At 47.8% G+C, this 18327-nt stretch overlaps 1 protein-coding gene across 1 annotated transcript; it reads right to left on the bottom strand.

Annotated features, from left to right (window-relative positions):
• Positions 1-4324: 4324 nt before the first annotated feature.
• On the bottom strand, positions 4325-17903 carry LOC108039029 (serine/arginine repetitive matrix protein 1-like). Its single transcript, XM_044459231.1, has 3 exons — positions 17177-17903; positions 7074-7811; positions 4325-4707 (listed from the first exon to the last, which is right to left on the bottom strand). Exons 1-3 carry the CDS (start codon positions 17901-17903, stop codon positions 4325-4327), a joined length of 1848 nt encoding a protein of 615 aa, XP_044315166.1.
• Positions 17904-18327: the final 424 nt, after the last annotated feature.

Genomic DNA, 18327 nt, shown 5'->3' with positions numbered 1-18327 from the left:
TATTTACGCAAATCACCTTTCCGTTATTCAGTCCATTTCCAAAAAACTGTCGGATCGAGATCAGTTAATTGTATTAGTGGATTTTAATATACCTAGTGCGACATGGTCCCCTGACGAAAACTCTAATATTTTACTTCCTTTAGCGCAGCATGACTTTATTGACGGCTTGCTTGACATTGCGCTATCCCAAGTGAACCATGTTAAGAACTCCTTAGGACGTTTACTGGACTTGTGTTTTGTTTCAAATTCAGAAGGCGTTTGCCTATCAAGAACGTCACCACTTACACAACCGGAAGATCCTTATCATCCAACTCTAGAGCTGACTGTAGACGCAAGAACAGAGCTGAATAAAAAATCCGAAAAGTCGGTTAAACGAATCCGCTGCTTTCGTAAGGCAAACTTTCATCTTTTAAATACTTTTATATCCGGCTATGACTGGTCCGAATTTTATTCATGCACTAACGTGGCTAAGGCCGTTAATATCTTTTATAATGCATTGAATTCCTTCTTTTATCTGTGTGTTCCGTTATACTATCCGTCAATTTCAAATAAACCTCCATGGTTTAATAAAGAGTTGTCACACCTAAAAAATATAAAGTCCAGACTTTTCAATAAATTTAAAATGTGCGGTTCACAATCTGCCTTCTCTCGGTACCTAAGGGCTCGGTCAAATTTTATCGTGCTTAACGCCCGGTGTTATAAAAGCTATTTGACTCGTTGTAGGGTCCAATTTTCACAAGATCCAAAACAGTTTTATAATTTTGTTAACACTAAGCGTAAATCAGCCTGTTACCCTGCATCACTATCATTCGAAAACTCTACGGCAAATTCTGATCAGGCAATTGCCGATCTATTTGCCCAGTTTTTCCAGACAACATATTCTGTTTCATCCCGTCCAAATCCGTCTTATTCAAATGCCATACCCAAGTCGAACTTGATTTTTTGTCCGAGGTTAAGCAAAAGCTCCCTTCTTTTGGATCTTCATAAAGTTAAGCCTGTCTATTCACCGGGTCCGGACGGAGTTCCAGGCTGCGTGCTGAGGTACTGTGCTGAAACTCTGTGTAGACCTCTGTACAAATTGTTTACCTTGTCTTTAAAAACATCTCATTTCCCACTTATTTGGAAGGAGTCATTTGTCATTCCCCTTCATAAGAAAGGAAATAAATGCAATACAAGTAATTACAGAGGCATATCCAAATTATCCGCCATCCCAAAGCTTTTCGAAAACACTATTACACCCCATTGGCAACATCTTTGTAGATCGATTATATCTCCATGTCAACATGGATTTATAAGGCAAAGACGACAAACCTCTTGGATCTAACGTCTTTTGTAATAAATGGCTTTAGAAAGAACATGCAGACTGACGTAGTTTACACTGACTTTAGTAAAGCGTTTGATTCAGTAAATCACTCGCTACTTGTATTAAAGCTAGACTTATTAGGGTTTCCATGTGATCTTCTAACATGGATCTCAAGTTATCTGAGTGGTAGGACTCAACGAGTCCTCTTTAAAAACTCGATCTCTGATTTGATCCGAGTTACTTCAGGCGTCCCACAAGGAAGCCACCTTGGCCCACTTCTTTTTACTTTATTTATAAACGATCTCCCTCTAGTCCTGACAAAGTCGCGTGTCCTTATGTACGCAGATGACGTTAAGTTATGCCTGCAATATAACGAAATTTCTAGCAGTTCAGACTTACAATCTGACCTAAACGCCTTTTAAACATGGTGTTGTGAAAATCTTTTGGATTTAAATAGCGCTAAGTGCAAAGTAATATACGCTGGGTGGTTGCGCGTTGTCTAGAATTACGCATGTTGATGACCTTGGCGTCCTCCTTGACCCTAAACTTAAGTTTTGTGACCATATTACTTCTATGGTGAATAAAGCCAGGGGAGTACTCGGATTTATTAAAAAGGTGTTCAAAGGAATTCGATGATCCCTATGTTACAAAGACTCTGTTCATTTCACTAGTCCGTCCAATCCTGGAGTACTGTTCTGCAGTTTGGAGTCCTCAGTATGGTGTACATATAGACCGGATAGAGTCTGTGCAAAAGAACTTTTTATTATTTGCTCTACGGGGCCTTAACTGGAATGCAAGCCTTATTTTACCATCCTACTCTAGTAGACTTCTCCTAATTAATCTACCATCCTTAGTAAACCGTAGAACGATGCTTGGCACAACTTTTATCTATAAACTTATTCACGGGGATGTGGAGAGTCCCGAGTTACTGGGTCGCATAAGCTTCTCCGTGCCTAATAGAATTACCAGGAACTATGTTCCTCTTACATTAATTATTTGTAGATCTAACTTTGATATGCATGAACCGTTTAGAGTACTGTGTAACGACTATAATAAACTATACCACATTATTTCTACTACCGACTCTTTGCCAAGCCTAAGATCATTAATTTTTATCTTACCTATCACAAAATTAGTATTAGTATTAGTCTCGTACGTATTTGTAATCTTAGTCTGTCCGCTTCTACATTGTGCTTTTAACTTCTCGCGATCTCGTTTTTACGCCTATTAGGCTCCGCGCGTAACAAGCACTGCTTGGTGTCGTAAGGGCCACTTGTTTGCGCTGATCATAGTGCATCAACGTCCGAATGTTCCACCAAATTTATATTGAGTGACCGCCCGTGACCAAAGGATAACGCCAGAAATGATTAGGTTGGTGCTGGTTTATTGTTTCTCTACAATATAGCCTTATTGCTATTAATCTGCTGCCCCTTGTCGCTGTCTTCTGCTGCGTTGCTCCTGGCTCGCTGCTCTGCTCCTGGCGTGCTGCTGCGTCGCTCCTGGCCTGCTACTGCGTTGCTTTGGCTTGCTGCTCCGGTAACTGAGATCGGGACGACTCCACCAAAACCCTGGATGTTATGCGAGCTTCCCTACCGGGGCCGGCAAGGTGTATCGCCTAGCAGGTGAACCGAAGTTACGCCTTATCGCCTAGCCACCTTTATCGCCTGGCTTCCGGAGTTCAGCTTGGACTTTGTCGGCAAGGTGGATCGCCTAGCAGGTAGAACAAAGTTCTCCCTTATCGCCTAGCCACCTTTATCACCTGACACCGCGCAAGGACGCCCTAAGCTTGACTTTACTACGACCTAGCACCGTTGGATCTTAATGTTGTAGCCTCAGCCTTGTAGACTTGTCGTCGTTCGGCGTCTCGACTTTGCGATCTTGATCCTTGGGCACTTCGGTTTCGATGTTTACTTATTCCGCGTTCACGCACTCGCTCTGATTCTCCCACTCGTACTGTCCCGAGCTGCGCTTGCGCCGTCCTTTTTATAGGCGCTGTAGGTGCCGTTATTTCCCTCGGGTCCAAGGTCCACTGAGGTACCGTTAATTCCGGTGTGTCCTGTTTGGGCGGGTCCGAAGTCCGCCAATTCACCGTATGACCTCGTTGCCCTTGCCATATGAGGGTCCAAGGTCCGAATGTTTCCCGTTTGACCTGGATGCCCTTCATTTCTCCGGCTTTCTCGCCTCCTCCGCTGTTGCTAGGCTGATCTCCTGCATCGGGATTTGTGGGGAGTTTATGACTCCTCACATTTCCCCTTCCTTCGGAAACGTAATGAAAGTGGTGACTTTCCCTCCCTTTATGTTTAGACTACTCGAATTCCCCGCCTGACTTGCGTGTTAGATGTTCCCCAGACAGTTCCCCGAAAGACTTAACCTTTCCCCACACTGTTCTCTAAAAGACTTAACCCGTACAGCTTCTTGAAAGACTTGAACTTTCCCGCGACTGTTTCCCTAAAAGACTTTTCCATGCAGCTCCTTGAAAGATTATTTCCCCAGACTGTTTCCCTGTTCCCCAGACAGTTCCCAGTTCCCATTTCCCAGACAGTTCCCAGTTCCCCAGACAGTTTCCAGTTCCCCAGACAGTTCCCTGCGTGGAATTCGAATTTTCCCGCCCAGACATTTCCCTAAACTAAAAGTCCGTTTTCCCTCGGTCCGGCAACTCCCTGAAATCTCACCACGATCGCGTTTATCGGTTGTGGGTTCCAGTGTTGCCATAGTCGTTGCCGTTTTGTTGTCTTAAGTTGCCATTTGGATTTTTGAACATAGAAATAACCAATTTTCTTAACCCATCGATCGCAACTATCGATCGACCGCCTATCTCGGCGCCCCCGTCCCTATTACCTATGTCCGGCAACTCCCTTATTCCAAAAGGTAAATAAACAAAGCAATTGTGATTTTTTAAAACCATTAATGGCTTTTATTAGCCCCTCAGGACTCTTACCACCCCGTTTGACACCCGGATGCGGTAGCGGACGGCTGGCTGGTGGGGACCGCGGCTCCGGTCACGACGTCAGCCTGGCGATTTTATGCGGCCGTGCGGCTGGCACTCCTGATGTCGGCCACACCCAAGGCCCCTTCTCTCAGAACTCCGACTCCCCACCGAGCCGTTTTGCTGGCAACGGCGATGGCGTTGGCACCCACGGCGGCGGTGGAGGCGGTGGCGTCTCCGCTCCGTGCCGTGGTGATTGGGATGGCCGTGGTGCCTGCGGCGGTGACGGTGGTGGGGGTGTTGATACCCGGGGCGGCGACGGTGGTGGCGGTGGCGGGGCTATTGCCCGGAGCGGCGACGGTGGTGGCCTTGGCGGTGCTGCTGCCCGGGGCGGCGACGGTGGTGGCGGTGGCGGTGCTGCTGCCCGGGGCGGCGACGGTGGCGGTGCTGCTGCCCGCGGCGGCGACAGTGGTGGCGGCTGCGACATAGGTAATAGGGACGGGGGCGCCGAGATAGGCGGTCGATCGATAGTTGCGATCGATGGGTTAAGAAAATTGGTTATTTCTATGTTCAAAAATCCAAATGGCAACTTAAGACAACAAAACGGCAACGACGATGGCAACACTGGAACCCACAACCGATAAACGCGATCGTGGTGAGATTCCAGGGAGTTGCCGGACCGAGGGAAAACGGACTTTTAGTTTAGGGAAATGTCTGGGCGGGAAAATTCGAATTCCACGCAGGGAACTGTCTGGGGAACTGGAAACTGTCTGGGGAACTGGGAACTGTCTGGGAAATGGGAACTGGGAACTGTCTGGGGAACAGGGAAACAGTCTGGGGAAATAATCTTTCAAGGAGCTGCATGGAAAAGTCTTTTAGGGAAACAGTCGCGGGAAAGTTCAAGTCTTTCAAGAAGCTGTACGGGTTAAGTCTTTTAGGAGAACAGTGTGGGGAAAGGTTAAGTCTTTCGGGGAACTGTCTGGGGAACATCTAACACGCAAGTCAGGCGGGGAATTCGAGTAGTCTAAACATAAAGGGAGGGGAAAGTCACCACTTTCATTACGTTTCCGAAGGAAGGGGAAATGTGAGGAGTCATAAACTCCCCACAAATCCCGATGCAGGAGATCAGCCTAGCAACAGCGGAGGAGGCGAGAAAGCCGGAGAAATGAAGGGCATCCAGGTCAAACGGGAAACATTCGGACCTTGGACCCTCATATGGCAAGGGCAACGAGGTCATACGGTGAATTGGCGGACTTCGGACCCGCCCAAACAGGACACACCGGAATTAACGGTACCTCAGTGGACCTTGGACCCGAGGGAAATAACGGCACCTACAGCGCCTATAAAAAGGACGGCGCAAGCGCAGCTCGGGACAGTACGAGTGGGAGAATCAGAGCGAGTGCGTGAACGCGGAATAAGTAAACATCGAAACCGAAGTGCCCAAGGATCAAGATCGCAAAGTCGAGACGCCGAACGACGACAAGTCTACAAGGCTGAGGCTACAACATTGAGATCCAACGGTGCTAGGTCGTAGTAAAGTCAAGCTTAGGGCGTCCTTGCGCGGTGTCAGGTGATAAAGGTGGCTAGGCGATAAGGGAGAACTTTGTTCTACCTGCTAGGCGATACACCTTGCCGACAAAGTCCAAGCTGAACTCCGGAAGCCAGGCGATAAAGGTGGCTAGGCGATAAGGCGTAACTTCGGTTCACCTGCTAGGCGATACACCTTGCCGGCCCCGGTAGGGAAGCTCGCATAACATCCAGGGTTTTGGTGGAGTCGTCCCGATCTCAGTTACCGGAGCAGCAAGCCAAAGCAACGCAGTAGCAGGCCAGGAGCGACGCAGCAGCACGCCAGGAGCAGAGCAGCGAGCAACGCAGCAGAAGACAGCGACAAGGGGCAGCAGATTAATAGCAATAAGGCTATATTGTAGAGAAACAATAAACCAGCACCAACATAATCATTTCTGGCGTTATCCTTTGGTCACGGGCGGTCACTCAATATAAATTTGGTGGAACATTCGGACGTTGATGCACTATGATCAGCGCAAACAAGTGGCCCTTACGACACCAAGCAGTGCTTGTTACGCGCGGAGCCTAATAGGCGTAAAAACGAGATCGCGAGAAGTTAAAAGCACAATGTAGAAGCGGACAGACTAAGATTACAAATACGTACGAGACTAATACTAATACTAATTTTGTGATAGGTAAGATAAAATTAATGATCTTAGGCTTGGCAAAGAGTCGGTAGTAGAAATAATGTGGTATAGTTTATTATAGTCGTTACACAGTACTCTAAACGGTTCATGCATATCAAAGTTAGATCTACAAATAATTAATGTAAGAGGAACATAGTTCCTGGTAATTCTATTAGGCACGGAGAAGCTTATGCGACCCAGTAACTCGGGACTCTCCACATCCCCGTGAATAAGTTTATAGATAAAAGTTGTGCCAAGCATCGTTCTACGGTTTACTAAGGATGGTAGATTAATTAGGAGAAGTCTACTAGAGTAGGATGGTAAAATAAGGCTTGCATTCCAGTTAAGGCCCCGTAGAGCAAATAATAAAAAGTTCTTTTGCACAGACTCTATCCGGTCTATATGTACACCATACTGAGGACTCCAAACTGCAGAACAGTACTCCAGGATTGGACGGACTAGTGAAATGAACAGAGTCTTTGTAACATAGGGATCATCGAATTCCTTTGAACACCTTTTAATAAATCCAAGTACTCCCCTGGCTTTATTCACCATAGAAGTAATATGGTCACAAAACTTAAGTTTAGGGTCAAGGAGGACGCCAAGGTCATCAACATGCGTAATTCTAGACAACGCGCAACCACCCAATCACCACGGCACGGAGCGGAGACGCCACCGCCTCCACCGCCGCCGTGGGTGCCAACGCCATCGCCGTTGCCAGCAAAACGTGGCGGTGGCGGTGCTGCTGCCCGGGGCGGCGACGGTGGCGGTGCTGCTGCCCGCGGCGGCGACAGTGGTGGCGGCTGCGACAGCGACGGCGGTGGCGACGGTGGTGGAGGTGCTTGCAGCGGCGGCTGCTCCGGAGGGCCTGGCCGTGCCCATTTTGCTGCCTCTTCGGCCTCAGCCTCATCCAGCCGCTTTTGCCAATCCCTGGCTGCTGCGGCTGCCCGTGCCACCGCCCGCTGCGCAAATACTCGCCGCACCACCTCTGCCCGGGTTGCGAACATACGCTTTGCCTCCTCCGGGTGGCCCGATGGCGCTGCGTGGCCCAACCGGATCCGCCCGAATCCGGCTGCGGCCCTCCTTATTCGGCGGAATGCCATCCGGGCCTTCGCCGCCCGACGTGGCTCGTCCTCCTCCTCCTCCTCCAGCTCTACATCCGTGATGCGTTCCTCGTCCTCCCATTCGGGGTTCGGCGACGGGGACCGCGACACCAGGGGGACGCCAGCAGCTGGAGTGCGGAACCTGAGTCCCGCCTGCTTCTCGCCGCTGGCTGTTGCCCGGTGCTGCCTCCCCGCCCCTCTCCCCACATGACCTGACTGTTGCTGCTGCTGCGTGCTGGCATCTTGGCGACCTGATTTCAATAGGCCCGTCTTGTGGCGCTCGCGCGCTGACGAAACCTCGGTTGCCCATGTTTCCGGTTCCGTTATCCGCGGCGGCCTTTGGACTTTCCCTTGCTACGGGCTCCGACGGGTCCCCGCTTTGGTATGCGTTTCCCGGTAACGGTATCCGCATCCTATGACCCTCCCTCTCCCGCTCTCGCGCTCCTAATGCATCTGAGTGAGTTCGATACTGTGTATCGTCCTCTCCCTCTCTTTGGATTCACAGTGCGCCCCCGCTAAGTCCGACTTCGATCCTTTGTTTTGGCCATCAATAAATTGTTTTTTTAATTGGCTAACGTAGGCGGTTTTTTCTTTGCCAGTCTTTTCATGCCGCAAATTGCATATCACCGGCGAATTAAAATTTATTATCTTAAAAGGCCCGTCATATTTTGGTGCCAATTTTGCAGCGAATCCTTCTGCGGCCTTGGACAGATGATGTTCTTTAGCCCAGACTGTGTCACCGATGTTCGGTTTCCATGGGCGTCTACGCAGATTGTAGTGGCGTGCCTGATCCTGCGCTGCCTTTTCCATATTACGCCTCACCAGCTCGAAGATTTCTTTCAGCTTCTGTGCGTTCTCGGCCGGAGTTTGCGTTTCCCTTCCTGTGCCGATTGTTCCTTCGTCGTACAGGAAGGGAAACGCAAACTCCGGCCGAGAACGCACAGAAGCCCCACGTTGGGCGCCAGATGTAACGACCTGTTTCTTTATTTTCTGCTCGCTACGTAAACGTGCGGCTAGCTCAGAGAAGTTGTGAGTTCGTTCCCGAGCTGCGCTTGCGCCGTCCTTTTTATAGGCACTGTAGGTGCCGTTATTTCCCTCGGATCCAAGGTCCACTGAGGTACCGTTAATTCACGGTGTGTCCTCTTTGGGCGGGTCCGAAGTCCGCCAATTACCCGTATGACCCCGGTGCCCTTGCCGGGCGCGGGTCCAAGGTCCATCGAGGTACCGTTAATTCACGGTGTGTCCTCTTTAGGCGGGTCCGAAGTCCGCCAATTCACCGTATGACCTCGTTGCCCTTGCCATATGAGGGTCCAAGGTCCGAATGTTTCCCGTTTGACCTGGATGCCCTTCATTTCTCCGGCTTTCTCGCCTCCTCCGCTGTTGCTAGGCCGATCTCCTGCATCGGGATTTGTGGGGAGTTTATGACTACTCACAGCGAGCAGTTATAAGTACCGCAAGAGCACAGAAACTGCACGATTAAAACTTTCAAAGCAAAGAGAGCAAGAGAGCGGGATTAGTTAAAGTGCATGCACAAAAGAGAAACGGTGAGGATATAAGAAAAGAAAACACAGATAAGAATTACGAAAACTAAACAAGTGCACTCGCGAAGCGAACGGTGTTTAAATGTATGTTTGAATAGCCGGAAGAAAATGAAAATTGTTTTGATAAAACGCACCGATGGGAATAAACGAACTTCAATGAACTTCCGTTTTCATTTTTAACAGATACAAAATCTTTCTTTCCTGGCATTATCCTACTATTTTCGTCATTACCATAGAAGTTTACTACATTTTCTACAGTCTTCAATGTAGTATCTCCCAAAATGCCATTTGTATTTCTAAGGTCTTTACCATTCTTTGCAAATGACCAACTCCTTTGAAATCTTTTTGGGACTCCATGATTTTTTGAAGTATGGTCAGAATACGTAATCGTAATGGATCGATATTTGACAGAGTGGCAAATTTTTTCTTTTAAATCGTTCATCATATTTTTTAATTCGATTTTCCTTTCTGAACAAAAAAGATCATAGCCTACCTCCATTTTATTAATTTGAGGCTCTAATATTTCAGCGACTTCACTCTGAATTGCAGGCATAGCTTTTTTGCGTCTACATTCCCAACAAACTTTAAACGTATCAGGAAGCTCAGGAAACTTTCGTTTCATTGTGACAGATATTTTTCTTAAATCTTTACCTTTGTGATCGAAGACACCAAAAGCTTCGTAAGGGTTGCAATATCTGTCGCCATGCGAGTTGCTTTTATTTTTCATCCTGTTTAGAAAATCTCACAGAAATCTTAGAATTCAATAAAAACGAACCACTATAAATTGCTTTTAGACATTTATGAAGAATAGATTGCAATTAATGATATCCTGACTTGTGTGTCCTACTTAACTTCTATATTAGTGACGAAAATAGTTGGAACATTTCCACTGGCTAAAGTTTATGGCTAAAATTATTAATAGCGAAAATAAACGAAACAATAAAGGAAAGCTAACTTCGGGCGGAGCCGAAGTTGATATTCCCTTGCAGAATACTCTGTACATTATATTCTCCAAAATTATTCATATGATGCATTCTTAATACTCATAAAAAATCCCAACTTCCTAACTTTAAAAACACCAAAGTTATGCCATTTCCAATCGTTCAGCTATATAGCAGCTATAGGATATAGTCGGCCGATCCTTATGAAATTTGATAGGTCGGATTGATTGGCTAAAAATAAAACCCATAAAAAATCCAAACTTCCTAACTTAACAAACACCAAAGTTATGGCATTTCCGATCAATTAGTTATATGGCGGCTATAGGATATAGTCTGCCGATCCTTATGAAATTTGTTAGGTCGGATTTATTGGCCAAATATAAAACCCATAGAAAATTTCAACTTCCTAACTTTACAAACACCAAAGTTATGGCATTTCCGATCAATCAGTTAACTTCTTAACTTTACAAACACCAAAGTTATGGCATTTCCAATCGTTCAGTTATATGGCAGCTATAGGATATAGTCGGCCGATCGCGTTTCGACATATATACTGCGTGCAAAGGAAAGAAGGGTGTGTGCAAAGTTTCAATTCGATAGCTTTAAAACTGAGAGACTAGTTTGCGTAGAAACAGACAGACGGACAGACTGACATGGCTATATCAACTCAGGAGGTGATCCTGATCAAGAATATATATACTTTATAGGGTCGGAGATGTCTCCTTCACTGCGTTGCACACTTTTCACCAAAATTATAATACCCTCTGCAAGGGTATAAAAATGTGTGTCGACGGCTCAAATCAATTTCAACGAATGTGTAACGGGCATCTTTAAACAAAGTTTAGGCTCGGTGTTACTGATAAAGTTAGAGTGCACGCAAAAATGTTCCTCGGCTTCGGCTCGTCAGCTAATGGGGTGGATTCTTACTCTAACTCTTCAAGGCCTACTCGATTATTACGATCTATTCAATTTGCGTGCTACGACAAACCGAAAACTGTAACCGGGAAGAGAAAGCACTCTGTAACGAACTGATTTTCTATGTCTGCTCGCTACGAGTATCGTGCGGCTATCTCAGAAGATGTATGTTTTTCGTCCCACAAAATTTATATAAACGTGACCGCCCGATTGTCTAGTGAGAACGCACAGAATGTTATGTTGTTTATACTAGGATCTTTATTCGCCGACTTGTTCCTCGGCCTGGGACTAATGGTGACAGATGGTTGCCTTCCTTGAAGAATTGTGGTCGCTCCACCGTCGCTCTCCGCTGCCTCGCTGCTCGCTGCTCCGGAACACCTCCGCTGTCTTTGGCCTTGGGGCTATGAGGGTCTGGGGATGCGTCACCGTTCCCAGACTAGGGTGAACACGCACTGGACTCTCAAAGCGTACGCCTTTCGCAGCCACAGCCTCCTGTCTCTGGATCTGTCCCGGCCGGTCACACCAGACTCCTACACAGTTTCTACCTGACGGTTCAGACATACGCCGGAAGACCTCCAATGCAGTCCCTGTTGCAGGACGCTAGGTTCAAGACGAACGCTTCCGCCCTCGCCTCTTAGCGTAGACTGGATACGTCGGAGTATGGCTTGGTTGCCGCTGGGCCTGCGATGACTACTCGTCGTTGCTTGAGTCCTTGCTCTGCTCACGGCGCGAATCCTGGCTCCGTTGTCCGCGTGCTCTTGTGAGACTAGGTGCAGCGGGTCTTTGGCTCTCGGGATTCGGTCAGCTGCCTGTCGGTGAACTCGGCCCGCTTATATAGGCCGTCGTATCCCGTTAATTCTCGGCTTCTCCTTTTTTGGTTTTGCGCACGGCACCATACTAGGGTCCAAAGTCCGCCGCCTTCTACCGTTACACGTTCTCTCCAAACTCTCTCCAGCCGTATTCTCCAAACTCTCACCAGCTGTATTCTCCAAACTCTCACCAGCTGGATTCTCCAAACTCACACCAGCTGTATTCTCCAAACTCTCACCAGCTGTATTCTCCAAACTCTCACCAGCTGTATTCTCCAAACTCTCACCAGCTGGATTCTCCAAACTCTCATTTATTTGTGAGGAGTTATTTAACTCCTCACATTCTCCCCTTCCTGTTATCTTGGAGTTCTCTCTAGATCCGCTGTTCTGGATCGCTGATGTTGATCCTCCTTCCCTCGACGTCGCTCCTTCTCGTTCTATGTAGTTCCCGCCCCAAGATGTTTCCCCCATAGACTTGATTTTCTTGTCTCCTGCTGTCTTCCTTGTTAATCATTGTAGCCTTCGAGTCCTCTTGCTCCTTCAAATGGTTCCCTCTACGCTCACAGATCGTACCTGAGTTCCACAGCGCCGATACTCCATTCCTCTTCCCGCCCAAGATGTTTCCCCATAGACGTCTCGTGTTCTCCTTCGAATCTCCTTTGAATGTCCCGCCCAAGATGTTTCACCCATATGCTTCGCGTTCTAAGCATCTCCTTTCCTTCGTTGTCTGGTCACACTACCGCTCTCCCGATCGGTTTTCCAGCCGATCTCGATGATTTGAATTATTGCAGCGTTGCCATCCGGTGGTGGCGATATTTTTTTATTGTGACCCTTCCTGTGCCGTCATCTCCAGTGTTCTGTGCCCATCGATCGACACTATCATCTAGTGCCAATCGACCGCTTCTAAATCGAAGCCCCCATCCCTTTATTGAAGTGATGTAGCACAATTCTTTCACTTGGCGAGTATTTCATGCTTTCTTTTGTTTTCCTTTTTTGATTTTCTCCTTATGCCCTTCAGATGCCCTTTTCAGGCTCAGCCTCTCTCTTGCTGAGCTGGCGACCTGACAGGGAGAGCGCAGAGAAGTCATGTAAGTACCATGAATTTTAACGTTTTTCTCGCCTGTGTTTACTTATATATTTCCTTTTCTATTTTTTTTTTTTTTAGCTTGCTGGTGCCGACGATGTATGCCCCTCATCTTTCCAGCCACCTATCCGACTTTAGATCAATAAGTTTGTGTTTGTTTGTGTTTTTTTTTTTCAAAATTTGTATTGTTGCTGCTGAGCCGTGTTCGGTTCTTGGTATGCTGATTGCTGAAATGAACTTTTTGAGACAGGGTTAGCCAGTCCTGATTTTAAAGCGCTTGCGTAAGTCACATTTTTATCAGAGTTTAAGGGTCCTAGTGAGGATCTGGCTGCAGTCGAGAAGAAGACTTCAGGGTTTGATCTGGAAGCTGTCATCTGTTTATTTTGGGTGCGGGCGGCAGTTCCTCTCTGGTGGATGCGACTTTTCAGCTCCTTATAAACAGGGCAGCCTCTGTAGTTAGCAGTGTGATTGCCACCGCAGTTGCCGCACTTTTTCGAGTTGCAGTCATCTTTGCTCGCTGGGCAGTGTGCGGAGTCATGAAGATCTCCACAAACTACACACACCGGGCGCAGTTTACAGTATGACCTTGTATGGCCATATTCTTGGCAGTTCGCACATTGTACCGGTCCATTGCGTTTGTGCGGTTCCTCAACTGTAATTCTGCGGTGCAGCAGGAACTGAAGATTGTAAATGGGGTGCACTTCGTATTTCTTTAGGGGCTTACTTTCTGCTTCGAGCTCAACCTTAAAGAGTGGCTGCGGCTTTCTATCCCTGTTAAGGATGTTGAAGACTGTCTTAGCGTTAAATCCCTTCTCTTGAAGCGCCTTTGTTATCTCTGCAGGCGTTACGTCGGACTATATGCCCTTAAGTACGACTTGCAGGCCCTTGCTACTTTTTAGCTGATACGTGTAAAAGTTCTTTTTATTTTCGGAAAGATATTTCGATAATACTCTGTAATTATCTTCAGACTTCATTTGAACCTTTGTTTCCTGGATGTTGCCCCTTACTAGAGGTATTATGTGGAAGTTATCCTTTCCAATAAGCTCGATAATTTTGTTGACAAGAACATTGGATTTTTTTTCCCGAATATAAATAGGCGGAGGTTTTGGCTTCCTTTTCTCGACTTCAGTGGATTCGGCCGCCTCAACGTCATAGGCGTCTTCCAAGATTTTAAATCGGTTTGAGTTCGTGGGCGTTTCTATTCCAGCTAGGCTAGCATTGTTACGGGTTATTTTGCGTTGAGAATTTAGAGGGCTCAGCTTCCTTTTGATTTGGATGTAGCGATCCATACCAGTCTGCACAGCCGGCTTAGCACATTCATTGGTTTTGTTCTGTTTTTTCGGGCAGCGCAGCGGCAGACGTATTAATATTTGCGCTGCTAGCTGATGATGGCATTAAACGCGCAGTCGATACGGTTGCAGTTGTTGTTGTAGTTACAGTTGACGTTGTTAAAGAAATTGCGGTGCTAGTTACTGCTGATGAGCTTAGGTTATTGCATACCTGCATTGGAGCACTTTCAGCGCTCTTTGGCCGCAGAGACGTCGATGGTAGCGAGGGGGAGCAAGAACGCGCTCTCTCGCTCGCTACGTTTAAGAACTCGGTCAAGTTGGGGGTAATTGCCCGCGCTTGATCAGAGCTTGCATTATTTTCGGTTGCTTTAAAAGAGAAGTACGCGTTATTTCTTTGCACTGAGAGCCGTCTCTCGTCTTGCTCACGTTGACGTTGTGTGCGAACGTCGTTCAGACTCATTGTATTCGTGATAAAGTTAATTAGAGTTTTAAGTGTTAAGTTTTAAATTAATTAAATGACAAATCAATATAAACATTCGCGATTTCATCGCAGAAAGCGTCTTTTCGCGTTATAGTAGATTTATTAAATCGGTCACTGCACTTTTGTGATTTTATTAAATACTTTTTTCCCGGAGTACAATAAATACACGTCTGCATGCGACGACGGTTTAATTATCACAGCAGTCAAAAAGCAACTTTGAAGATATGATATACAGCCAGCAGCAAAGCCTTACGGAGTTTATGTCGTTTATGCGCACAACTATGCAAGATTTAATGCGAAACCAAAATCTATTGATTCAAATGCTGGTTTCACAACAATCCAAATAATGACTTCCCTAAGGATATCTACGTGGAACGCTAACGGCGTCTCACAGCATAAACTTGAGTTAGCTCAATTCCTACTCGACAACCATATCGACGTAATGCTGCTTTCAGAAACACACCTTACAAACAAATACAATTTTCAACTACGAGGTTATTCATTCTATGGAACAAATCATCCAGATGGTAAAGCACATGGTGGGACTGGAATTTAAATCAGAAGCCGTATTAAGCACCACTATCATAACAAATTTGCTAAAAATTACCTACAGGCCACATCTATAAATATACAAACAAATACTGGCAACCAACTTACACTAGCCGCTGTATACTGCCCCCTCGCTTCACCATAGCTGAAGATGAGTTTATGCAGTTTTTCAACTCGCTAGGAGACCACTTCATAGCAGCAGGGGACTACAACGCCAAGCACACACACTGGGGATCACGTCTCGTGACTCCAAAAGGTAAACAGCTCTATAATGCTGTTATAAAAGCCAAGAAGAAGCTGGACCATGTTTCTCCTGGCAGACCAACATACTGGCCGGCAGACCCAAGGAAACTACCCGATTTAATAGACTTTGCAATTACCAAAAACATTCCTAAAAATCTGATAAGCGCCGAATGCCTCTCGGATCTTTCATCGGATCACTCGCCTGTCCTGTTTATTCTACTCCGACATCCAGGAGCATTGGAGCAATCGTTTAAATTGACATCTCAGAAAACCAATTGGGTTAAGTACAAGAAATACATTAGCTCACACATTGAGCTAAGTCCTCATCTCAACGATGAAGCCAACGTAGACACATTTGTTAATACACTGGAGTCTGTACTCGTCTCTGCAGCTCGAGTTTCAACACCCCAAACTACAAGTACGCAAAGCAACCAAAAGAAGACAAATCTACAAATAGAACAGCTCGTCCTCGAAAAGCGACGCTTACGTCGAGAGTGGCAACTCCACAGATCGCCATCTGCTAGGCAAAGCTTAAAATATGCCTCACGTCAACTCACAAAAGCTTTACAGCAAGAAGAAGCACATGTCCAACGACGCTACATGGAGCAATTGTCAACATCTAGTACAAAACACTCACTATGGAGAGCTCACCCTACTCTAAGCTCACCGAAAGTAACCGTGATGCCTATTAGAAATCCCACAGGCGGCTGGGCGCGCAGCGATGCAGACAGAGCCAGCACGTTTGCCAACCACCTTAAAAATTTCTTCCAACCAAACCCTGCCACTAGTGCGTTCACCTTGCCGACTTTACCACATGAGCCTCAGCTTCAACATGAACCAATTGAGTTTCGCCCAAACGAAATCGTTAACATCATCAAAAATCAGCTAAATCCGAAAAAATCCCCGGGCTGCGACCTCATAACTCCCAAAATGATTATTGAGCTACCATATTGCGCCGTTTGCACTATCACCCAGCTTTTTAATGCCATCGCAAAACTTGGCCACTTTCCAGTGAGATGGAAAAAGTCGATTATAATAATGATAGCAAAGCCAGGAAAAGACCACACAATTCCCACGTCGTATAGACCTATAAATTTACTCTCATGCTTATCTAAACTCTTTGAAAAATGCGTATTGACTCGGATAAACACATACCTAAGAATCCAGGAAGGAATTCCGTCACATCAATTTGGGTTTCGTGAAAAGCACGGAACAATTGAGCAGGTAAACCGGATAACATCAGAAATTCGGAACGCGTTCGAAAAACGAGAGTACTGTACTGCCATATTTTTAGACGTCTCTCAAGCATTTGATAGAGTTTGGCTAGAAGGTCTAATGTACAAGATCAAGACAATGCTCCCCTACAACACCCATAAGCTTTTAGAGTCTTACCTCTACGACAGAAAATTTGCTGTTCGATGCAACACTGCTATAACTGACGATTTCACTATTGGAGCTGGAGCTCCTCAAGGAAGCGTGCTTGGGCCAACATTATATGTCCTCTACACAGCAGACATCCCAACAAGCACACGACTAACAACATCTACGTTTGCTGATGATACAGCCATTCTCAGCCGCTCAAAATGCCCGATGCAAGCAACTGCGCAGCTCGCTCTTCATCTGGTCGATGTAGAAAAGTGGCTTTCAGATTGGCGAATTAAAGTGAACGAACAAAAATGCAAGCACGTTACGTTCACCCTGAACAGGCAAAACTGCCCGCCGCTCATGTTAAACCATACTCTACTCCCGCAAGCAAACGAAGTGACATATCTAGGAGTACACCGAAGACAGAAGACTCACATGGCGGCTCCTCCGGGTCCGTTGCCCATTTCGTGTTGGATGGCCCCGTACTCGGCGTCGGTGGGGCCCATGCGTCCCCCCGGCCTCTCCATCGGGGATATCGAGTGTTCACCTGGGGAGCCTCTTCCTCCCATATCCGCAGCTCATCTTCGGCTACCTCCGTCGCCAGTCCCTCCGGCCACGTCCACACCACCGACTGCTGCCGCCACCGCTCACCCTCGGCTACGAATGCCCGGGTGCTGTGGCTGACGTGGGCCACCGGTAAGTCGGTCCGCACCGTCGTCGATTCCTCGGTTGCGGGGGGCGGAGTCTCCGGCGACTTCGGCTTGGCCTCGGGCTGGTGGTACCGCGGGGTGGGTGGTCGTGCTGGCCGCCATGGAGGCGTGGCCCTCGGCGCTTCTCCCTCGCTCGCCGGGTCCTCGCCGCGAAGCCACTCCGGTTCGTGCCGGGGCGTCAGCGGCACCTCCGGCAACCATCTTGCCGGAGATGGGGCCCACTCTTCCTCCTCGTCCTTCCCTTCCGGCCTAGGCTCCTCTGCCGTATATCGGGGCGTTGGCGGGACCTCCCACATCAGCTGCTCCTCCTCCTCCGCCTCTCTTAATTGGGCGTGCCACCGGATGGCCGCCTCCATGTGGTGGCGGCGCAGCTTGGCCCTCTTCTCGGGCTCCTGCTCCCGTTCCTGCTCCGTCGGGTCTCGGACCCCAGACTTTGCCTGACTCTCCGCCATGGCCCGGCTGACCGCCTCGATGTGGCCAGTTGACGGAGTTACCTCCGCGTCTCGGGTCTCGGGGGTTTGGCCCCCAATAACCGACGTCCCGGGTGGGATGCGGCCATCCCTTGTCGCCTTCCAGAGCCGCCACTCCCTCTACTCCGCGATGGAGTCATCGATTACCTCGACATCGCTGTCTGAGCTGATGACAGGCTCCGGCGAGGACTCCACGGTGCGGGCCCGTTTCAGGGACCGCCACGGGGTTCGGGTAGGCCGGGCTGCCGACCATCCTTGCCCCGGGTTGGGTCCCTGCTGGGCCGCTATCCTCCTGCGTGCTTCGGCTCGGGTGATCACACTGCTCATATTGACTGCTTTCTTCTTAATGCCTGATTGTCGCAGGGTTTCCCTCAAACAAAACCTCGGTTTCGCGCCTTCCTCTTTG

This window comes from Drosophila rhopaloa, unplaced genomic scaffold (genome assembly GCF_018152115.1).
Source record: "Drosophila rhopaloa isolate 14029-0021.01 unplaced genomic scaffold, ASM1815211v1 contig_181, whole genome shotgun sequence".
Classification (NCBI taxonomy): Eukaryota; Metazoa; Arthropoda; class Insecta; order Diptera; family Drosophilidae; genus Drosophila; species Drosophila rhopaloa.
Note: the sequence above shows the minus strand (reverse complement) of the source record. Positions and strands in the feature narration are given on the sequence as shown.